The sequence below is a fragment of the Bombina bombina genome, chromosome 8 (assembly GCF_027579735.1).
Source record: "Bombina bombina isolate aBomBom1 chromosome 8, aBomBom1.pri, whole genome shotgun sequence".
In the NCBI taxonomy this organism is placed as follows: domain Eukaryota; kingdom Metazoa; phylum Chordata; class Amphibia; order Anura; family Bombinatoridae; genus Bombina; species Bombina bombina.
In genome coordinates, this window is record NC_069506.1 from 11,174,462 (window position 1) to 11,199,461 (window position 25,000).

Consider the following 25,000-nt stretch of genomic DNA (forward strand, 5'->3'; position numbering starts at 1 on the left):
CTGCTCCGCGCCGGATGGATGAAGATAGAAGATGCCGTCTGGATGAAGACTTCTGCCCAGATCGATGAAGAATTCAGCCCACTTGGATGAAGATTTCTGCCGGCTTCGCTGAGGACTTCTGCCGCTTCGTTGAGGATGGATGTCGGGTCTTCAAAAACTCTATGGAAATCTTCGGGGATAAGTGTTAGGGTTTTTTTAAGGGTTTATTGAGTGGATTTTATATTTAGGTTAGGGACTTTGGGCGTAAAAAGAGCTAAATGCCCTTTTAAGGGCAATGCCCATCCAAATGCCCTTTTCAGGGCAATGGGGAGCTTAGGTTTTTCAGATAGGTTTTTTTATTTGGTGGGTTTGGTTGTGTGGGTGGTGGGTTTTACTGTTGGGGGGTATTTGTACTTTTATTTACAGGTAATAGAGCTGATTTCTTTGGGGCAATGCCCCACAAAATTCCCTTTTAAGGGCCATTGGTAATTTATTGTAGGCTAGGGGTTTTTTTATTTGGGGGAGGGCTTTTTTATTTTCATAGGGCTCTTAAATTAGGTGTAATTAGTTTAAATATTTGATAATTTATTTTTTATTTTGTGTAATTTAGTGTTTTTTTTGTAACTTAGTTTTTTTATTTTTTGTAATTTAGTAATTCTTTATTGTAGATTTAAATAATTTGAGTAGGATTAGGTTTTAAAATATGTAATATAGTTAATTTAATTGTTAGTTTAATGTAATTTTAGTATAATATGGTAGGTTAATTAGTAGTTTAATATAGTTTATTTTAATTCTAAAGGTAAGTTTAAATGTATTATAAGATAGGGATTAGTTAATATTTAATGTAAAGTTAGCGGGTTGTTAGGTTTAGGGGTTAATAGCTTAATTTATTTTATGGCAATGTGGGGGCTTGCAGTTTAGGGGTTAATAGGTTTAGTAAGTGGTAGTGATCTGGGAGGCCAGGGGTTTAGGGGTTAATACATTTATTTAGTTGTGGTGTGCTCTGGGAGTGGCGCGATAGGGGTTAATAACTTTATTGAGTTGCAGCGATATCCGGGAGCGGCGGTATAGTGGTTAATAACTTTATTTAGTTGCGGCAGTGTCTGGGAGCGGTGGTATAGGTCTTAATAACTTTATTTAGTTGCGGTGGTGTCCGGGAGTGGTGGTATAGTGGTTTATAACTTTATTTAGGTGGCAGCGGGGTCCGGGAGCGACAGAATAGGGGTTAATACATTTATGTAGGTTGCGTCGATGTCGGGGGTGGCAGATTAGGGGTGTTTATACTCGGGGTACATGTTAGGGTGTTAGGTATAAACGTTACATGTTTTCTACCATAGAAATCAATGGGATATCTGGCAGCATCGAACATAAGCTTTTGCTGCTTTCAGACTCCCATTGATTCCTATGGCATCCGAGGCCTCCAGGGTGGTGGATTGAAAACCAGGTACGCTGGGCCGGAATAGTGGCGAGCGTACCTGTTAGAAGTTTGATAACTTACAAAAGTTGTCAGATAGTGCCAAATTTGTATTCGAAACATCTGTAATGACGTAAGCATCGATCTGTGTCGGACTGAGACCGGCGGATCGTATGTTACGTCATCAATTTCAACTTTTGCCGGTCTGTAGGCTTTGATAAATAGGGCGAATCAGGGCAATTACGCTGTGGAATTCCAGGATATTTGCAGGGGACAGCTTGATAAATAGGTATCATAGTTTTAAGAATTTAAGTAGAGAAAACAATAATAGTTGTACATTATGCACAATTAAAAGGACATGATAGTAAAATATTAAATAAATAGTTCAGTTAGAGTTTTACGTTAAATTTTTTTAGTTTTATGTTAAGAGACTTTCCAATTTACTACTAAAAAACATACTGAGGTAGGCTCAGGATCACGTTGCAAAAATATTTGAAACAAATGTGATGCATTGTTACAAACACTGCTGGCCTCTATTGTTCAACAATATATAAGATTATCACAAATATTGTTACAAACACTGCTGGCCTCTATTGTTCAACAATATATAAGATTACCACAAATATTGTTACAAACACTGCTGGCCTCTAGTGTTCAACAATATATAAGATTATCACAAATATTGTTACAAACACTGCTGCCATCTAGTGTTCAACAATGTATAAGATTATCACAAATATTGTTACAAACACTGCTGCCATCTAGTGTTCAACAATGTATAAGATTATCACAAATATTGTTACAAACACTGCTGCCATCTAGTGTTCAACAATGTATAAGATTATCACAAATATTGTTACAAACACTGCTGCCCTCTAATGTTCAACAATGTATAAGATCATCACAAATATTGTAACAAACACTGTTGCCCTCTAGTGTTCAACAATGTATAAGATTATCACAAATATTGTTACAAACACTGCTGCCCTCTAGTGCTCAACAATATATGAGATTATCACAAATATTGTTACAAACACTGCTGCCATCTAGTTTTCAAATATGTATAAGATTATCACAAATATTTTTACAAACACTGCTGTCCTCTAGTGTTCAACAATGTATACGATTATCACAAATATTCTTACAAACACTGCTGCCCTCTAGTGTTCAACAATGTATAGGATTATCACAAATATTGTTACAAACACTGCTGCCCTCTAGTGCTCAACAATATATGAGATTATCACAAATATTGTTACAAACACTGCTGCCATCTAGTGTTCAACAATGTATACCATTATCACAAAAATTGTTACAAACACTGCTGGCCTCTAGTGTCCATCAATGTATACCATTATCACAACAACAGTGTTTGTAACAATATTTGTGATAATGGTATCCATTGTTGAGCACTAGAGGGCAGCAGTATTTGTAACAATATTTGTGATAATCTTGTACATTGTTGAGCACTAGAGGGCAGCAGTATTTGTAACAATATTTGTGATAATCTAATACATTGTTGAGCACTAGAGGGCAGCAGTGTTTGTAACAATATTTGTGATAATATTACATTGTTGAGCACTAGAGGGCAGCAGTATTTGTAATAATATTTGTGATAATCTTGTACATTGTTGAGCACTAGATAGCAGCAGTGTTTGTAACAATATTTGTGGTAATGGTATACATTGTTGAACACTAGATGGCCAGTGTTCAACAAAGTATAATAGTATTACGAATATTGTCACAAACACTGCTGATCTCTAGTGCTCACTGCTCAACAATGTATACCATTATCACAAATATTGTTACAAACACTGCGCCATAAAGTGCTGTAGACACATGCACACTATATGCAGAAGCCCTTTGGACTAATTTTTTGCTGCAGCAGAAAGCAGAACAATAAATGTGTGCCAGGGTTTTTGTGGCTTTGGTAAAAGAGATACTGATAATGTGTGCTGTGGACTTTAAATAAGTGGGCAAACAAGGTGATCACATCACAAAGAGCTTCACCTTTAAAGCTTCTAAAATAGTGATCTGCACTCCCCATATATGAGGAAGTTAGCCATTGTTGCTTGAAATATTTTAAGGTAATTGTATTTTATTTTCACAATATTTTAGCACATTTAAAGAGCCCTTTTTGATTAACATTGTTTTAAATGTAATGTTCCTTCAACATATAAGTATCTCACAAACCCTACCTTTAGGAACACCATTCAATCCATCTTATGCAAATCACTAGTGAGTGAGTTCAAAAACCAAGTGATATGGAACAATAATCACTGTAGTTATTATAGTATCCATTTTCTTTGTTATATAGATGATATTATATTGATTTTGAATAGTCCTAAGAGAGAGATAGAGAATTATTTTGGGGTATCTGAATGAAAATACATTTAAAGTTTATGGTTAAAAGGAAAGAATATTTTCTCACTAAAGTAAAAGACAAAATACAATGTGTATCGCTCTAACACTAAAAGGGGGAGATATACAAAAGCCAAAGAGGATATCAATAAGGTATTAAATGGGTAACACAAATAATTGATGTTAATATCACCAATGACAAAAGGAAAAAGTCCCAAAGAATTCATCGATGAATGTCACACGTAGATCCTGGCTGCTCTCTGGGGTGATCGTCAAGGAAGCAGAGGAATCCTAAAATAGGAAACAGACAGAGGCGCCTCTAAGTGTAGAATCATCAGGGTAAGGAGAAGGGAAATGCAAAAATGACCACTCACATGAAGAAAAGCACACAATAGTGCTAGCAGGCCAAGACTTCTGAGCCGCTCGGCTGACTCCACATCCAACACGTCTGGTCACTGAAAGTGGCGGCGGGTAAGTTCCATTAGGTCCCAATCCACAGACTTCCACAGACTTCTCACCCCTATAAAGGTAAAGGTAGCATCTCAAGGTCTTCCACAGGGGATATCACCAGTGTAGGAATCAAGGGAACAAAGCGGCAGTGGTAGAATTTATTGTGACTTGTACCTCCAATGATCATTTTAGGATTCCTCTTCAAGAATATTTTATGGATTGTGTTATTAAGCAGAATTATGATATTCTTACCTTTGTAGTGTTTCCCAATACTTTTGCAAGGGCGCCTCTAATTTTGGTAAATAAATTAACTTTACAGATGTAAGATGATTTATTTTTCAGTTATAGACAGGACAGAAATAAGCAAGACAAATTTGCTTTCCTTGACTTTGTTACTGCAAGGAAAAAAAAAGATACATTTTTAACTAAGAATAGACTTATTTTAAACACGTTTCTCATATTGAATTTGTTGCGAACCTGCAATCCGGTGAGATTTGTGAGATTAATTGTCACAATGAAACAGCGCAGGTGTATTTTGCAAGACCAAAAATACAGTACCAGTCCTTTAACTTCATTAACAAAGCATGCTGTGTTGTCTTTTATAGGCTGTATACATGCTGAACAAAATGTACATGTATTTCTAGAGATGGTGAAATCAGATTGCCCTTTTTTTGTCTTTCTATAAATAATAACCAAGAACTTTGCTTTTGTCTTTAAATTGGGTCATTTTAAAACATCAAACTTGTGCAATGCATTGATCTATTTCAAATGTCACACTTAGGGCTTGATTTATCAAGCCCCTACGGCTGCAAGTTCTCACAAGAACTTGCTCGCCGTAATTTATCAAGCAGCGGTCACCAGACCGCTGCTTCCCTAAGCTCTTCGCCACCTTTAAGGTGGCGAAATTCAATCTACGCGCTCGTGTGCAATGTTGATTACCTGCGGGTAATTTTGCCCCGCCACAGGCGAGCTGAGGCGTACAGGGGCGCGTATATGTGCCCCTGTACGCCTCAGCTTTGATAAATCTAGCCCTTATTGTAAAAATGTTGTTTCTCTTCAACTCTATATCACTTTTAGTGGTTAGTTTGTTTTTTTGGGTCTCCAGGTAAAATATGTGAACTAGATGTGTATTTTCATCCATCATTTCTGAATTACAGCAAGGAAAAGTAATGCAAGATTTTCACAACAAAATGTTATATTATTTTGGGGGACTTTAAAATTAATTTGAGTAATGCTAGATTCTATGTGTAACACCCTTTCCTGACCTTCCCTGAGGTGGGTGATAGTGTAATGCTGTCTACCTGTTTCGTGTATGAGAACTAAGCCTCCGCAGAGTGGGAGTAGGAGGGGGGTTGAAATCAGGTATTTAAGGGATGCCTGTATGACGCAGTGCCTCCACCTATATGGGACACCCTAGAATAATAGGGTGTGGGGTCCTATAAGATTTTAGTACAAAAAGAAAACAAGTAATAACCACACAAGAAATCTTCAAATAAAATGTTGCTTTGATTATTATAAAGTGTTTAACCAATAACATACAGTGCAACAAATACAAATAATAATGTTAATCACAATATCTTCTTATGACATCAGTATACCTTTTTTTTAACTCAGAAGTCCTTCATGAGCTCATGAAATAATAACATAACTGTTGTTGTAAAATACTTTGAGGTGGTGCTGTACAATGCAATTTCATATACTTAATAGAATTTAGTTGAGGTAATTATCCCTTACTGCTTGTGAACGAAGCTAGAGAGCGCTGCTTGTGATCGATGCAGTGCTCAAGAAAACTTCTCCTCAGAAATACTGAATAACATAAGTCTCTACTTTATTACTGAATTTCAGCAATCCACTTGCCTTATACTGCAAAGTCAGTCACTCTTTTACTACAAACAGCTGCAGAAATCTCACAGTTATGCCCTTATGTAATGTAGCTTTATAAATCCAGTCAGTGTATTTGTGCAAACTGTTCAGGCAGAATAACTTATAGGATATTCTCTGGGTTATCTCTTTAATATACATCACACTCAGTTACTTCCTTATGTAATGCAGCTGTGCAATCCATTTAGTGTATTTATGCAAACTGTTTAGGCAGAATAACTTCTAGAATATTCTCTGGGTTATCTCTTTAATATACAACAACTCTGCAGCACATCACACTCAGTTACTTCCCTATGTAATGCAGCTGTGCAATCCATTTAATGTATCTATGCAAACTGTTTAGGCAGAATAACTTCTAGAATATTCTCTGGGTTATCTCTTTAATATACAACAACTCTGCAGCACATCACACTCAGTTACTTCCTTATGTAATGGAGCTGTGCAATCCATTTAGTGTATTTATGCAAACTGTTTAAGCAGAATAACTTCTAGAATATTCTCTGGGTTATCTCTTTAATATACAACAACTCTGCAGCACATCACACTCCGTTACTTCCTTATGTAATGCAGCTGTGCAATCCATTTAGTGTATTTATGCAAACTGTTTAGGCAGAATAACTTCTAGAATATTCTCTGGGTTATCTCTTTAATATACAACAACTCTGCAGCACATCACACTCAGTTACTTCCTTATGTAATGCAGCTGTGCAATCATTTAGTGTATTCATGCAAACTGTTTAGGCAGAATAACTTCTAGAATATTCTCTGGGTTATCTCTTTAATATACAACACACTCAGTTACTTCCTTATGTAATGCAGCTGAGCAATCCATTTAGTGTATTCATGCAAACTGTTTAGGCAGAATAACTTCTAGAATATTCTCTGGGTTATCTCTTTAATATACATCACACTCAGTTACTTCCTTATGTAATGCAGCTGTGCAATCCATTTAGTGTATTTATGCAAACTGTTTAGGCAGAATAACTTCTAGAATATTCTCTGGGTTATCTCTTTAATATACATCACACTCAGTTACTTCCTTATGTAATGCAGCTGTGCAATCATTTAGTGTATTTGTGCAAACTGTTCAGGCAGAATAACTTCTAGAATATTCTCTGGGTTATCTATTTAATATACAACAACTCTGCAGCACATCACACTCAGTTACTTCCTTATGTAATGCAGCTGTGCAATCATTTAGTGTATTCATGCAAACTGTTTAGGCAGAATAACTTCTAGAATATTCTCTGGGTTATCTCTTTAATATACATCACACTCAGTTACTTCCTTATGTAATGCAGCTGTGCAATCCATTTAGTGTATTTATGCAAACTGTTTAGGCAGAATAACTTCTAGAATATTCTCTGGGTTATCTCTTTAATATACATCACACTCAGTTACTTCCTTATGTAATGCAGCTGTGCAATCCATTTAGTGTATTTGTGCAAACTGTTCAGGCAGAATAAACTGCTAGAATATTCTCTGGGTTATCTCTTTACTATACAACAACTCTGCAGCACATCACACTCAGTTACTTCCCTATGTAATGCAGCTGTGCAATCCATTTAGTGTATTTATGCAAACTGTTTAGGTAGAATAACTTCTAGAATATTCTCTGGGTTATCTCTTTAATATAAAACTCTGCAGCACATCACATATGACTAGTATATCTTTTCTCTTGCATTTAGTTAACATGAAGTTATGGAGATCTTAAAACAGCAGATAATGGCTGACACAGTACAAATAAAAGGTTCTGCAGCAGCCACATGTAGCAATGTCTGAACTGTCTCTGGAATCCATGCATTAGTCTGAATAACTTCTTTCAGCTTGGAAACAGCAACTTTCTTCCCCCATCTCAAAGTCTGTGCAAGCTCCACACTTCTCTTAACACCTAAGAAATCTCCTCAGCACTAACAACTCCTCCCCCTTCCCAGATGGCATTTCTCTTCCTCAATACAACTATTACAGCAGCCATCTTGGGTAAGGGCAAGGTCCTTACATATGCAATTTGCTAAACTAAAAAAAAAAATAGCAACTTCCCTTAGCCACAAAAGGAAACCATGACTTCCCTGAATCATAGCCCACATCGTGACCTCACCCAACTCCAGTTAACTCTACTAATCAAAATTAACTTCAACCTTGATGCCAACCTCAATTCTTCCATAACCACAATAGATCCCATACATCCTAATTTTCCTTACTGCAACCTCAACCTACCACAATTTATGCTGCCCAACCTAGACATTTGAGAAAGCCTTTAAGAAAGCCTAACAGCGAAATGCGCATCAGACATTTTCTTTGAATCTCTAGCAGTATATAAATGGGATTGATTTGAGCTTTGCAGTATCAGAGATAATTTTTGCAATATATATATATATGCACGGACCCAACAAGTTTTAGTAATTGTATGAGCACTGCTCATAGTTAATTTTTCAGGGGACTGTGTCCTCTTTAGATAGATAGTGTTTTTGGCACTGCACACACAATGGGACAACTAATGCAAATTGCTCCATGGTGCTATTCTAATGGTTTATTATTCGACTCTTTATACTGCTTGGATTCTTTTTCCATTTTAGATTTTTAGTATTTTATATTAACATATTCTCTCTGACTTTTTTATGGTTGTCATAATAAACGTTAAAGGGACATTAAACCCAAAATTCTTCTTTCACGATTCAGATAGAGAATACAATTTTCCAATTTACTTCTATTATCAAATTAATTTCACTCTCATGTTATTCTTTGTTGAAGAGATACCTAGGTAGATAGCGTACACATGCCTTAAGCACTACATTAAAGGAAATAGTGCTGCCATCTAGTGCTCCGGCTAATGCATAACATTGTTGCAAAACTGCTGCTATATAGTGCTGCAGACATGTGCACACTCTTGAGCTTACAGCCCTGCTTTTCAACAATGGATAACAAGAAAACTAAGAACATTTGATAATAGAGGTAAATTAGAAAGTTGTTTAAAATGTAATGTTCTATATAAATCATAAAAGAAAAAAATTGTTTTTTTTGTCCCTTTAAGTTTAAATATATTCTGGTAGACAGTCCCTCTCTATTATATATTTTCAAGTAAGTTCTCTATATGTGCCTCTGCCCTTTCTCTCTCCCATTTGTTGATGATTTATTTGGCATTGAGCAACCCCTCCACAACTAAATAGCAGTGATGTATCCCTTTGATTATTTGATTGACAAGTGGGTTAATTGCATATATATAGATTTTCCTAGTCAGTGGCATCACTAGGGGGTGAGGGCTGCACCCGGGTGACACCCTCCAGGGGGTGACACCACCAGCAAAATATTTTTTTTTTTAAATTTTATTGAAATTCAAAGAAATACAATGTAGAGATGCATAGATTTTTTTTTATTAGAGGGGCCAGCATTTGTGAACATTAGTGGGACTGGGGAAGTTGTAGACACTTATTTTTTGCCCCTTGAGCCCGCGCCGCAATTTCCACAAATAGTTTTCCCGGCTGCTTTTGCTTGTTGTACTTTGCTCCTCCCCTGCCCAATTTCACTATGAATGTTGTGGGCGTGCCGTGGGGCTTGCGAAGTTGCGCTGCTAGCCTAAACCTGCCTGCCTATCTGTGCTCACTGCTCAGTGACGTGTGGAACAATGGAGTCACTCGCTGCTGTGATGTCTCTCTAAACAGGAACCGGGAAATTGTGAGGGGAATGCCTGGCACCTGACCGCATGACTGTCTGACACTGTCTGTAAAGTGAAGGAGCCACGTATGATGCCCACCAGACCGGTGCAGTTTACGGTACACTAAGTGCACACTGAAGAGGTAGGAGGGGAGGGCGGATGGGGGTCTGAGGGTGGGCAGAGTGCAGAGGTGATTGGCCATAAGAAGCGGTAGGCAAGCGGCCCGGGGCTGTGCACTGACAGAGGAACAGAGTCAGAGAGCAGAATTTTCATAGTTTGCACGCCTAAACCTTTTCTTTAGTGATTTATTTTTAGAGTGCAATGTTTATCTTTAATTTGATGCTCTGCTGAGCCAGGGAGCAGCTCTAGACATGAGCTTTATAATTAATGCAGTGCAGTTTACATATTTTGTATGTGTGTGTGTCTGAGTGTTTGTGTGTGTGTGTATCTGAGTGTTTTTGTGTGTGTGCTTGAGTGTTTCTGTGTGTGTGCCTGAGTGTTTTTGTGTGTGTATCTGAGTGTTTCTGTGTGTGTGCCTGAGTGTTTTTGTGTGTGTGTCTGAGTGTTTTGTGTGTGTGTGTGTGTGTGTGTGTGTATGTTTGAGTGTTTTTGTGTGTGTGCCTGAGTGTTTTTGTTTGTGTGTCTGAGTGTTTGTGTGTGTGTCAGATGTTTCTCTGTGTGTGTCTAAGTGTTTGTGTGTGTCTGAGTGTTTTTGTGTGTGTCTGAGTCTTTTTTTCTGTGTTTTTGTGTGTGCCTGAGTGTGTTTCCAAGTATTTGTGTGTGCATCTGAGTGTGTTTTTAAGTCTGTCTGAGTGTTTATGTGTGTGCCTGTATTTTTGTGTTAGTGTGTGTCTGCTTTCTGTCCATTGGAGAAGTTTGCCTTTTCTATGAAATCCTCTTCTTGCAGTAAAAAAAAAAACATTTTGGGGGGTGGGTGACACCATAACTTACCGCACTGGGTGACACCAACCCTAGTGACGCCACTGTTCCTAGTTACATCTTTGATACAAATATTCCTACACAGCATTCTCTTTTAATAACCCAAGGATCTTCCTTAACATTGGGGAGGTTGAAAACACTACAGTGGCCTATTATTATTATTATTATTATGCACACAAAATAAAATAGCAACATTGTACCTTCACAATATTGTTTCATTTTTTTTTTCTCAGTGTATATTAACAATATTATCCAAAATCAATCATAGCTGCAAAGAGTCTAAACACCCCTAATCTTACACTTATTAACCCCTAATCTGCCGCCCCCAACATCGCCGCCACCTGCATTATATTATTAACCCCTAATCTGCCGCTCCGGACACCGCCGCCACCTACATTATACTTATGAACCCCTAATCTACTGCCCCCAACATCGCCGACACCTACATTTTATTTATTGACCCCTACTCTGCCGCCCCCAATGTCGCCGCAACCTACCTACATTTATTAACCCCTAATCTGCCACCCCAACGTCGCCGCCACTATAATAAAGTTACCCCTAAACCTAAGTCTAACCCAAACACCCCCTAACTTAAATATAATTAAAATAAATCTGAATAAAATTGCTACAATTAACTAAATAATTCCTATTTAAAACTAAATACCTATAAAATAAACCCTAAGCTAGCTACAATATAACTAATAGTTACATTGTATCTAGCTTAGAGTTTATTTTTATTTTACAGGCAAGTTTGTATTTATTTTAACTAGGTACAATAGTTATTAAATAGTTATTAACTATTTAATAACTACCTAGTTAAAATAAAGACAAATTTACCTGCAAAATAAAACCTAACCTAAATTAAAATTACACCTAACACTACACTACAATTAAATTAATTACCTAAATTAAATACAATTAATTACAATTAAATATTATAAGTACAAAAAAACAAACACTAAATTACAGAAAATAATAAAGAAATTAAGAGATTTTTAAACTAATTACACCTAATCTAATCCCCTAACAAAATTAAAAAGTCCCCCCCAAAATAAAAAAGCCCTATCCTACACTAAATTACAAATAGCCCTTTAAAGGGCCTTTTGCGGGGCATTGCCACAAAGTAATCAGCTCTTTTACCTGAAAAAAAAATTACAATCCCCCCCCAGACATTAAAACCCACCACCCACACAACCAACCCTACTCTAAAAACCACCCAATACCCTCTTAAAAAAACCTAACACTAACCCCTTGAAGATAACCTTACCTCTTAACGCTGCTTTTTAAGGCTAACGCACAACTCGTAATCTAGGCCTAAATGTTTTCATAATGGTATACACCGTAAACAGTAGATGGTGACAATGTTTTGCAACAATGTATAACATTGCAAACACAGCTGCCATATTGTGCTCAAAACAAGTACAAGTACATTGGATATTAGAAGTTAATTTGTTTTTTTAATTGCATGCTCTATCTGAATTATAAAAGCTTAATGTTCACGTTACTGTCCTCTTAAAGCAAAATAAAATGGTGTAAATATAGTGCAAAGCCAACGCCCCAGTGGTAGAAGGACAGAGGTCACTAAAATAACAAGATTTCAACAAAGACTGAAGTCCCCAGTAATGGGAAGAAAATTAGGAACCACAGGTCTTCAGATAAGAGGGAATAACACGTGGAATAAGAATCCAAGCATAGATCTTCTGGAGGTTTGTGTGGAGTATTTAATGTGTGGCCCTAATGGATTGGGAACCTTGGAGGAGGGTTCATGGTTTAAAAGAGGTTAGTGGTTGGGTGGTATTGACTAGCTAATAAACAAGGTAAATTCAGATGTAAACAGAACATCTAAATAAAAAAATAACATTTATCTAATTTGTTAGAGCGTTTTGTGTTTGCATTACTGACCAAGCTTGACATAGCCGTGATGTAAAACATTTTTGGCATATTGATGGCTTCTAAAACAGCAGCTGAACAAATGACACTGTGCTGCAGTTTTCACTTTCAGCTCCATTTACAATGAGCTCATTAAAAACTTTCTGATTGTTAAATGCGCTAAGATATTACAGGATTTTCTTTTTGCACGTTATGTGCCTTTAAGATCTGCAAGATCATAATACAATGATCTTGCAGAGCATGTGTTTATCCAGTAAATCAGCACAGACATAATACAATGATCTTGCAGAGCATGTGTTTAAGCACAGAGCAGGAAATTAGCACATAATACAATGATCTTGCAGAGCATGTGTTTATCCACAGAGCAGTAAATCAGCACATAATACAATGATCTTGCAGAGCATGTGTTTAACCACAGATCAGTAAATCAGAACATAATACAATGATCTTGCAGAGCATGTGTTTATCCACAGATCAGTAAATCAGAACATAATACAATGATCTTGCAGAGCATGTGTTTAACCACAGATCAGTAAATCAGAACATAATACAATGATCTTGCAGAGCATGTGTTTAACCACAGAGCAGTAAATCAGAACATAATACAATGATCTTGCAGAGCATGTGTTTATCCACAGAGCAGTAAATCAGCACATAATACAATGATCTTGCAGAGCATGTGTTTAACCACAGATCAGTAAATCAGCACATAATACAATGATCTTGCAGAGCATGTGTTTATCCAGTAAATCAGCACATAATACAATGATCTTGCAGAGCATGTGTTTATCCACAGAGCAGTAAATCAGAACATAATACAATGATCTATCTTGCAGAGCATGTGTTTATCCAGTAAATCAGCACATAATACAATGATCTTGCAGAGCATGTGTTTATCCAGTAAATCAGCACATAATACAATGATCTTGCAGAGCATGTGTTTATCCACAGAGCAGTAAATCAGAACATAATACAATGATCTACCTTGCAGAGCATGTGTTTAACCACAGAACAGTAAATCAGCACATAATACAATGGAAGATTCACATTAAATGTTTTTTTTTCTTGACTAAGAACTCCCATTGTCTGTAAGGAAATACTAATACAACAAGAACTGCTTTTAGATATGAATATTTTATTGAGTTTTCAACCACAAAGGAACATTTAAGTCATTTTTTAAATATGCATAATGTACACCAGCACTGCAGAAAATAAAAGTATAAACAGCATTTACAATTGTCGTGTTGTTAGAAATATTCACATTGTTTGGCGTTCAGGGACACTCGTTTTAAAACATTCTTGAGAATTGTTTATGAAACCTTTTAGGGACAGATACTGTATACTTAGCTGTCTAATGGATGCTGCGTAGCATATTGCAGGTTCAGAATTCTGCAAAATTCAGTCCAATAACTTGGTAGAGGTGAAAAAGCCCTTATTGTTTAGAGAACATAAACTTTTTTATGTGAAGCTATAGAATGATTTCTCACACACGTACTATTTACATTAGAAAACTGTTAATATCATATTGACGTGGTTTATCCTAAATTGAGTGTTTATTTACCATATTTTTAATATAATATGGATAATGTTTCTTCAAATGTTGGAATTCTGTTTTTATCCTATAAAAATGCATGAAACTCAGGTGAAACGCGTGGTGAAATATATGCACATGCGCATGTTAACGCGCACACAATCAGTGTTTCTCATAATTACACAGCTGTGCTAGGTCACTCACTGTGCCCTTATTAGAAGTCAGTATACAGTTCAGGCTTCTGGCATGATTTGTATTCTTTGACCCTATTTGATGCAGGATCTTTCTACTCTTGTACATTTGGTTTCTCTATAGCAGGGGATGGTACTTCACAAACAATTGTTTTTACAATATTACATTTCTGCAGCCGATGTTGTATCACTGTCCCCAAACATTAATTAATGGATGCTAAGGGCCTCTGCTTTTCCCTTGTGACTCTACTATGGAACAATTTTGGTTTCAGACTTTGACTCAAATCTGGTTGCCCCCCTGCCTTAACTCTCTGCCTACACTTTATGTTTTGCCTTGGATACCAAGCTTGGACTGTATTAGGCCTTTTTGTTTTTGTAATTTGACTATAAATTCCTATCTAGTTTACTTCATTGATTTCTATTCTGTTTAATTAAATAAACATTTGCTTTTAGAGGCCCTACTCACTTCATACTTTATTTATATCCATGGTCTGCTAATTTATACCAGGATAATAGAATCTACTCTGAGAAATGCAGGTAAGGGCCTTGTTCTTCACCAGTTTCATCAGAGCTACTGGAAACATTGTCCTTGCCCTCAAGTAGAGCTACAATGTCATGTTTTCTATTTATAATGGCTAACTGAAGGGGGTTACATCCAGTGTTGTCTTCTGCTCCCAGGCTAGCATTAGCGAGTATCAGAGTCTTTATGATTGCTGCATTAGCATTTAACACTGCAACATGTAATGGAGTCCAGCCAAACATATTTTTTGCATCTACATCTGCTTTGTGTTCTAGAAGGTTAACAATGCAACAGAAGGCAGCTCTCTGAACAGCAAGGTGCAGCGCTGTCCAGCCTGACATCTCAGCAATATTTGGGTCAGCGCCAAGGTCAAGGAGATGAGAAATGACAGAATCTTCACAGTAACGTACAGCCAAATGGAGTGGAGTCCACATCATGTCTCCTACAGCATCCACTTGAGCGCCATTCTCTTTGAGTAAATTAATTATTTCTGTGTTTCCTTTGAATACTGCAAGGTGCATAGGTGTCCATCCTTGATGGTTTTTCCCATTGACGTGGGCTCCATTCTTTATCAGCTGTTTACAAATCATACTCTTACCCTTGATTGCTGCCATATGCAGAGGACTGTAATAGCATTCATCAATGCAGTTCACATTTGCTCCTTTTTGTATGAGATGTTGCACCACTCTAAAATGTCCTTTTTCAGCAGCAATGTGAAGAGCAGTTCTGTTGTTCTTCTGTCTCCTGTCTAGATCAGATCCTTGGCTAACCAATAACCTAGCTAGTTCATAATGACCAAAATAAGAAGCCATATGAAGGGCAGTTTTTCCTTCTACCTCCTGACAGTTCGGATCAGCATGGCGACTAAAAAGGAGCCGAGCTATATTCTCAAAGCCATTTTGTGATGCTAAGTGAAGCGGAGTCCATTCATCAAATTCTCTTGCATCTACTATGGCTGAATGATCCAACAATAGTCTAGCAATTCTGTCATCTCCACTCTGAGCTGCAAAATGAAGCGGAGACCATTTGTCCTTGTCAGCTATATTGACATCTGCTCCATTTTCTATTAGATAAGTGCATATATCTAACCTCTTTTTTTGTACTGCAATTATAAGAGGGGTGTATCCGTTGGAAGAACTACAATTCACATCAAGTCTGAGGCTGAGAAAATGCTTCACTTTCTCAAGATCTCCTTCACTTGCAGCAAAGTGGAGTAAAGTGAAGTTATTTTCATCGGCACAGGATACATCTGACATACACATGATGACTGTTTTAAGGGAAAAAAAAACATATTTAGTACTTACAAAACTAAATTAAAATACTATGTATGGTTCATAAATGGCTAATACAGTTTATGTTAATGTATAATATATGAAGCATGTTCTAAAGTCTCTAAAATATACCACAACATTATCCACATGAGCTAGACACAGAAGATATTTTAATGACTGGATCACTGGTGATTACACAGGAATAAACTGAAGGCAAAAGTACATTAAAAAAATGCTCTATCATTGATATCAAAGATCATCACTTAAACATGGGCATTAGATGGAATCACTTGTCAGCCAATGAGCATTGGCAGGAAGTACCTATCAATAAAAAAGCATTAGCAGGAAGTGCCTATAAGAAAATAAAAGTTAGAAGAAGTAACTATCAGCCGATGAACATTAATAGGAAGTATCTATCATCCAATAAGCATTAATAGGAAGTACCTATCAGTCAATAAGCATTAGCAGGAAGTGCCTATAAGCCAATGAAAGTTAGTAGGAAGTAGCTATCAGCCGATGCCATGGGCATTAATAGGAAGTATCTATCATCCAATGAGCATTAATTGGAAGTACCTATCAGTCAATAAGCATTAGCAGGAAGTGCCTATAAGCCAATGAAAGTTAGTAGGAAGTTGCTATCAGCCGATGCCATGGCAATTAATAGGAAGTATCTATCATCCAATGAGCATTAATTGGAAGTACCTATCAGTCAATAAGCATTAGCAGGAAGTGCCTATAAGCCAATTAAAGTTAGTAGGAAGTAGCTATCAGCCGATGCCATGGGCATTAATAGGAAGTATCTATCATCCAATGAGCATTAATTGGAAGTACCTATTAGTCAATAAGCATTAGCAGGAAGTGCCTATAAGCCAATGAAAGTTAGTAGGAAGTTGCTATCAGCCGATGCCATGGGCATTAATAGGAAGTATCTATCATCCAATGAGCATTAATAGGAAGTATTGTAAATATGATAGCGAAAGACAGTACCTATTTTCCTTCTGGGGCACGGGAAAAGGGTTAGCCAGACCCCAATGTATATCCAAAAAAAGTATTTTTCCAGCCACCAGTTAAACTTTAAAAAGACCTTTATTCATTTCTTACAGGGTTCATCATATCAACAACGTTTCAAACCTATGCCAGGTTCTTAATCATGACATGATTAAGAACCTGGCATAGGTTTGAAACGTTGTTGATATGATGAACCCTGTAAGAAATGAATAAAGGTCTTTTTAAAGTTTAACTGGTGGCTGGAAAAATACTTTTTTCCATTAATAGGAAGTACCTATCAGTCAATAAGCATTAGCAGGAAGTGAATATAAGCAAATGAAAGTTAGTATGAATTAAGTATCATCCAATGAGCATTATTAGGAAGTACCTATCAGCTAAGCAGCATAAGAAAAATGTACATATCAACCAATGAATATTTTTTGGAAGTACCCATCAGACAATAACTATTAATAGGAAGTATATGTAACCAATGAGCATTATTATGAAGTAAACAGTGATACTCCTGTATTATTGCCCACTGGCTGACAGGGAAATCACCCATGAGTGGGAAACATCTGCTTAATCTTGATAGGAGCAAAAGCCCCAAATAAATCTAATAATTAACAATTTATTCTATGAGGACAATTGTATAAAACATGAAATTGTTGCCTAAGACTTACTGAATCATTTTTAACTAACTTCCTAAAGTTAGTAGGAAGTAGCTATCAGCCGATGCCATGGGCATTAATAGGAAGTATCTATCATCCAATGAGCATTAATTGGAAGTACCTATTAGTCAATAAGCATTAGCAGGAAGTGCCTATAAGCCAATGAAAGTTAGTAGGAAGTTGCTATCAGCCGATGCCATGGGCATTAATAGGAAGTATCTATCATCCAATGAGCATTAATAGGAAGTATTGTAAATATGATAGCGAAAGACAGTACCTATTTTCCTTCTGGGGCACGGGAAAAGGGTTAGCCAGACCCCAATGTATATCCAAAAAAAGTATTTTTCCAGCCACCAGTTAAACTTTAAAAAGACCTTTATTCATTTCTTACAGGGTCCATCATATCAACAACGTTTCAAACCTATGCCAGGTTCTTAATCATGTCATGATTAAGAACCTGGCATAGGTTTGAAACGTTGTTGATATGATGAACCCTGTAAGAAATGAATAAAGGTCTTTTTAAAGTTTAACTGGTGGCTGGAAAAATACTTTTTTCCATTAATAGGAAGTACCTATCAGTCAATAAGCATTAGCAGGAAGTGAATATAAGCAAATGAAAGTTAGTATGAATTAAGTATCATCCAATGAGCATTATTAGGAAGTACCTATCAGCTAAGCAGCATAAGAAAAATGTACATATCAACCAATGAATATTTTTTGGAAGTACCCATCAGACAATAACTATTAATAGGAAGTATATGTAACCAATGAGCATTATTATGAAGTAAACAGTGATACTCCTGTATTATTGCCCACTGGCTGACAGGGAAATCACCCATGAGTGGGAAACATCTGCTTAATCTTGATAGGAGCAAAAGCCCCAAATAAATCTAATAATTAACAATTTATTCTATGAGGACAATTGTATAAAACATGAAATTGTTGCCTAAGACTTACTGAATCATTTTTATATTAGAAGTAGGTTCTATATTTAGATCTACAATTGGGTAAAGATAAAGTTAGGGTAGGGGGCAAGTTTAACTTCATAGCATAGAATTAAGTTCAGGATTTAGAGTTAAATGTGGGATTATGATTCTGGTTAGGAATTAAGGTTGGGAATAGACCTAGGGATTTAGAGAAATGGTAAAATGTGGGTTCACAGGTTGAAATAAAGTTTATAAATGTTATAAAGGGCCCAATGTACTAAGCCGGGTGGGGACAAGGTTTGTGACATGGAAAAATGTCTGCCCAGCTTTGTAGTGATCACTGTACATCTGCTCCCTGGATCATTACACACAAACTGCCGCCCCCTTCTCTCGCATGTTCAGGTGATTTATATCCACCAACTCAGAGGTGCAAGCCCCACACAGGCTCAAAATCAGCATACATTGCTTAGTGCATTGAGCCGTAAGCTTTGAGAGAGATAACTTTTCAATGCTTTACAGTCAATATACGTCCATATGGAAGAGCAGCCGCTAAACTATTACAGCTGTATCACCTGTATGCTACAATTGTACATCATTTTTACAGAACAGTTACCACATTTAAGAGGTCAAATAGAATCTAGACCCATGGGCATGATTCACTCTCTGGTTTGAAAAGATTGTCTGAGAAGGCTGCTAAGTCCTTCATAGATGTTTAGAAAGGCAAAAATTACATTGAGAGCTTTAAATAGTTGGTTCCTATATGTCTCCTTTTTAAAATATTTATAGTATTCATTGACTTGTCGCCTTCATAGGAAATATAACACACATACATTTGACAAGGTCATGCCATTCATTTGTGTAAACGTTTCTGCACTCATTTTTCCTTACTTTTTGCATTTTTACCGCTAGACCTCATATTCTGCTTTCTAGTTCACTTCTTATTTGACTTTTACTGTGCCATTATGCTGTATTGGGTACAATTTTATATTAACATTAATGACCAGATTACAAGTGGGTGGTATTTAACTCTCTTGTTCGAGCACTAACTCCGCTAGAAGAAAGCTTTTTGCACACGTCGGGTAGCTCTTGTATTATAAGTTGAAAGTAAACTTTTTCGCTTGCGTGATAACCTGAACATAGAATATCACGGGCATTAGTGTATTCCCCCATAGAAGTCAATGGAGCAAAACAAGTGTGAAAAAATATTTAATTGCGGGCATATTCTGAAGTGCACTAACCCAACATGTAAATATTAATATTTCACATATTATGAAGTGTGAAAAAAACATATTTGTGCGCAAACCCGATTGCATATTCTCAAGTGCGCTAACCCGACATGAAAATATAATATTTCTCATTCCAATTTTCTTCACATAGCAGAATATGTTTATTCATAAAAACATTTTTCTACATATATCTGATGGTATTTTGGTACATATACCTATATATATATACATGATTATATATAGGTATAGATATATACAGATATATATAGGAATATCTATTTGTGAATACATAGAAAAGATTCTGATAAGTGCAGAATATTGGAATGGGAAATATTTATAGTAAATGTATAGTTAAAATCTTTATTAAATATGAATATTGCATAAATATGATTTTACATGTTTTCCTATACTTGTCAGCAATGGGCTTCAATTATGTATTTGTGATGTGTTTTGTGCAACTATATTATATCGAGAAACAGTTAACCAGAGCTCTGAGGAAGCTGTATTCTTTTTAACGTAAATCCCGATTGCGCCAAAGCTGATGCCGGCAAATACCAGTGATAAACTCCTTTTCGCTTGCACGTAACTGTTAGTGCGCCACTTGTAACCTGGTCCTAAATTAACAAAACAAATCACACTGAAACTTACCACTGTCTTGGAATTCAAAACTAGAAGGCTTTGATTTTCCAGTCTGTAAATAGTAAAAGAAGAAATATGTATATCAGTTAAACATGCAGTTATTTAATTCACTGTACTGCGTATGTGTCACTATATGTGTATGGGACTACACTGCAAAAATCAGATACATTTTTCAGGTGTCCTTAGACATAAATAATTTCTTCTTCTACAAGTTAGGGACATTTGCTTTTACCATAACATAAAAAAAATCTTTACAACTGGTCAAGAACATGTATCCTTGTAAGATGGGTAGTATAGCATCTTATTGACAGTAGTAGGCCAACAACTTGTATCACACAGGGCAAGAAACAGAGAACAGTGTATTTTATAGTGTTGGCTACTTGGACAGCAAGGCCAGTGAATAAGCCCATAGGTAGATACTTGACATGGTGTCTTCAAACCAGAGAAGTTAGCCCTAGAATATTTACATAGTTTATTCTTGAAGGCTTGTAGCTTGTAGGCATTAGCTAATTTCATGCAATATTATTTGTCTTCCAATATTATATTATTTTTAAAAGGTGGATGACCCTTTTAGTTCTGATATTCTGGTACACAATTAAATCCACACCTTACTTGTTTGATGTTTCTTGAAAAGCACAGATTGTACAAATATATATATATATATTTTAGCATGACTGGGTTTAATGCCTATTTTAAGTCTATATGCACATATTTTACGTTTATCCCTTGGTAATATCTGACAGACAGTGTCAGTTTATAGCATGAAGGTTATTCAGACACTTCTAAGTCTACATATAAATCCTACTTTTATGTTTTATTCATCAATAAAAACATCAAATGCAAAAGAGAAAATGCTAATTCTGACTATGGTCTCCCTTTCCAGTCGGAACTTTTTACCGGTGACTGCGTATCAGGAGGCAAGAAGAGGTTTGGATCCTTTTTGGAGTCAGGTAACGGGCTTTGCACTAAGCAGAGTAACATGTGTGTCTCACGGATGATATCTACAAAATGAAATAGGAAAAACATACACACAGCAGGTGAATACATAGTTCAGAGCACATTACTAATTATATATTTGCATTATGATGTCATTGCAATGCTATGTGGTCTATTTTAACACCTATATCTAAAAACAATAACATTTTCTAATAATGAGTGCATGTCATGTTTCTAGTATTGTCCTTTGCTATGTCTTAGTCCTCCATAAACGATAAACAAGAAAGCTAAAAATATAATTCAATCTCACCTGAAAGCTGCAACACAAGGATATGGCCAGTGGGCCACTAAGAATGGTATATAACTGTGGCCACCAATCATCTGCTCAGAGGGTACAATGTCTTCTAGCTCTCAGTTATGACTTTAGCCATGTATTTAACCCCTTGTGTGATTAATAAGGGACACTATAGCAATGAATACATGCTTTAAATATTAGATTAGAGCATTTAGGGCTATATTACAAGTGGAGCACTAATTTATTGCGCATCTACAAATGGGCAAATTTGCCCGTTTGCAGGCGCTCGATAAATAACCAGCCATTACAAGTGGCTGGTTAATGCTACAGAGAGCTCGTGGTAGCAATTAGCATTTATAAAATTAACCAGATATCAGATCTCTGGTTAATTTTATAAATGCCCAAAAAAAGCCCCAAACAGCTAAAAAATACAGATAGCAAAATTTTTATTTTTTTAAAAAAATATCTGCAAAAAGCTGTTTTGTGGTATTATATTTTACGGTTCCTGAGTGAGTGTAGACCATTTGCTTGTCTGTTTTGTTATAGAGAAGTCGTCTTGCTGGAGTGAGTGTAGACCATTTGCTTGTCTGTTTTGTTATAGAGAAGTCGTCTTGCTGGAGTGAGTGTAGACCATTTGCTTGTCTGTTTTGTTATAGAGAAGTCGTCTTGCTGGAGTGAGTGTAGACCATTTGCTTGTCTGTTTGTTATAGAGAAGTCGTCTTGCTGGAGTGAGTGTAGACCATTTGCTTGTCTGTTTTGTTACAGAGAAGTCGTCTTGCTGGAGTGAGTGTAGACCATTTGCTTGTCTGTTTTGTTATAGAGAAGTCGTCTTGCTGGAGTGAGTGTAGACCATTTGCTTGTCTGTTTTGTTACAGAGAAGTCGTCTTGCTGGAGTGAGTGTAGACCATTTGCTTGTCTGTTTTGTTATAGAGAAGTCGTCTTGCTGGAGTGAGTGTAGACCATTTGCTTGTCTGTTTTGTTATAGAGAAGTCGTCTTGCTGGAGTGAGTGTAGACCATTTGCTTGTCTGTTTTGTTATCGAGAAGTCGTCTTGCTGGAGTGAGTGTAGACCATTTGCTTGTCTGTTTTGTTAAAGAGAAGTCGTCTTGCTGGAGTGAGTTTAGACCATTTGCTTATCTGTTTTGTTATAGAGAAGTCATCTTGCTGGAGTGAGTGTAGACCATTTGCTTGTCTGTTTTTTTATAGAGAAGTCATCTTGCTGGAGTGAGTGTAGACCATTTGCTTGTCTGTTTTGTTATAGAGAAGTCGTCTTGCTGGAGTGAGTGTAGACCATTTGCTTGTCTGTTTTGTTATAGAGAAGTCGTCTTGCTGGAGTGAGTGTAGACCATTTGCTTGTCTGTTTTGTTATAGAGAAGTCGTCTTGCTGGAGTGAGTGTAGACCATTTGCTTGTCTGTTTTGTTATCGAGAAGTCGTCTTGCTGGAGTGAGTGTAGACCATTTGCTTGTCTGTTTTGTTAAAGAGAAGTCGTCTTGCTGGAGTGAGTGTAGACCATTTGCTTATCTGTTTTGTTATAGAGAAGTCATCTTGCTGGAGTGAGTGTAGACCATTTGCTTGTCTGTTTTTTTATAGAGAAGTCGTCTTGCTGGAGTGAGTGTAGACCATTTGCTTGTCTGTTTTGTTATAGAGAAGTCGTCTTGCTGGAGTGAGTGTAGACCATTTGCTTGTCTGTTTTGTTATAGAGAAGTCGTCTTGCTGGAGTGAGTGTAGACCATTTGCTTGTCTGTTTTGTTATAGAGAAGTCGTCTTGCTGGAGTGAGTGTAGACCATTTGCTTGTCTGTTTTGTTATAGAGAAGTCGTCTTGCTGGAGTGAGTGTAGACCATTTGCTTGTCTGTTTTGTTATAGAGAAGTCGTCTTGCTGGAGTGAGTGTAGACCATTTGCTTGTCTGTTTTGTTATAGAGAAGTCGTCTTGCTGGAGTGAGTGTAGACCATTTGCTTGTCTGTTTTGTTAAAGAGAAGTCGTCTTGCTGGAGTGAGTGTAGACCATTTGCTTGTCTGTTTTGTTATAGAGAAGTCGTCTTGCTGGAGTGAGTGTAGACCATTTGCTTGTCTGTTTTGTTATAGAGAAGTCGTCTTGCTGGAGTGAGTGTAGACTCACTCCTTGTCTGTTTTGTTATAGAGAAGTCGTCTTGCTGTAGTGAGTGTAGACCATTTGCTTGCCTGTTTTGTTATAGAGAAGTCGTCTTGCTGGAGTGAGTGTAGACCATTTGCTTGTCTGTTTTGTTATAGAGAAGTCGTCTTGCTGGAGTGAGTGTAGACCATTTGCTTGTCTGTTTTGTTATAGAGAAGTCGTCTTGCTGGAGTGAGTGTAGACCATTTGCTTGTCTGTTTTGTTATAGAGAAGTCGTCTTGCTGGAGTGAGTGTAGACCATTTGCTTGTCTGTTTTGTTATAGAGAAGTCGTCTTGCTGGAGTGAGTGTAGACCATTTGCTTGTCTGTTTTGTTATAGAGAAGTCGTCTTGCTGGAGTGAGTGTAGACCATTTGCTTGTCTGTTTTTTTATAGAGAAGTCGTCTTGCTGGAGTGAGTGTAGACCATTTGCTTGTCTGTTTTGTTATAGAGAAGTCGTCTTGCTGGAGTAAGTGTAGACCATTTGCTTGTCTGTTTTGTTATAGAGAAGTCGTCTTGCTGGAGTGAGTGTAGACCATTTGCTTGTCTGTTTTGTTATAGAGAAGTCGTCTTGCTGGAGTGAGTGTAGACCATTTGCTTGTCTGTTTTGTTATAGAGAAGTCGTCTTGCTGGAGTGAGTGTAGACCATTTGCTTGTCTGTTTTGTTATAGAGAAGTCGTCTTGCTGGAGTGAGTGTAGACCATTTGCTTGTCTGTTTTGTTATAGAGAAGTCGTCTTGCTGGAGTGAGTGTAGACCATTTGCTTGTCTGTTTTGTTATAGAGAAGTCGTCTTGCTGGAGTGAGTGTAGACCATTTGCTTGTCTGTTTTGTTATAGAGAAGTCGTCTTGCTGGAGTGAGTGTAGACCATTTGCTTGTCTGTTTTGTTATAGAGAAGTCGTCTTGCTGGAGTGAGTGTAGACCATTTGCTTGTCTGTTTTGTTATAGAGAAGTCGTCTTGCTGGAGTGAGTGTAGACCATTTGCTTGTCTGTTTTGTTATAGAGAAGTCGTCTTGCTGGATAAAAAGAGAGGCTGACCAGAGGAAGTTTGTGGGGATTCTGGGGCGTAATTGGAATATGTCACCTAAACCTCCAGCAAGCAAGTGGAATTATAAAG

General features: G+C 36.9%; 1 protein-coding gene across 1 annotated transcript in view; it reads right to left on the reverse strand.

Annotated features, from left to right (window-relative positions):
* Positions 1–13,681: 13,681 nt before the first annotated feature.
* ANKK1 (ankyrin repeat and kinase domain containing 1) overlaps positions 13,682–25,000 on the reverse strand; it is a 108,970-nt gene continuing 97,651 nt past the window's right edge. The window contains exons 6-8 of the mRNA XM_053690123.1: positions 21,423–21,526; positions 20,535–20,577; positions 13,682–16,075 (exon numbers count right to left, since the gene is read on the reverse strand). Coding sequence (XP_053546098.1) covers positions 14,808–16,075; positions 20,535–20,577; positions 21,423–21,526 — 1,415 coding nt within the window. The 3' untranslated portion in view covers positions 13,682–14,807. The remainder of the gene's footprint in view (positions 16,076–20,534; positions 20,578–21,422; positions 21,527–25,000) is intronic.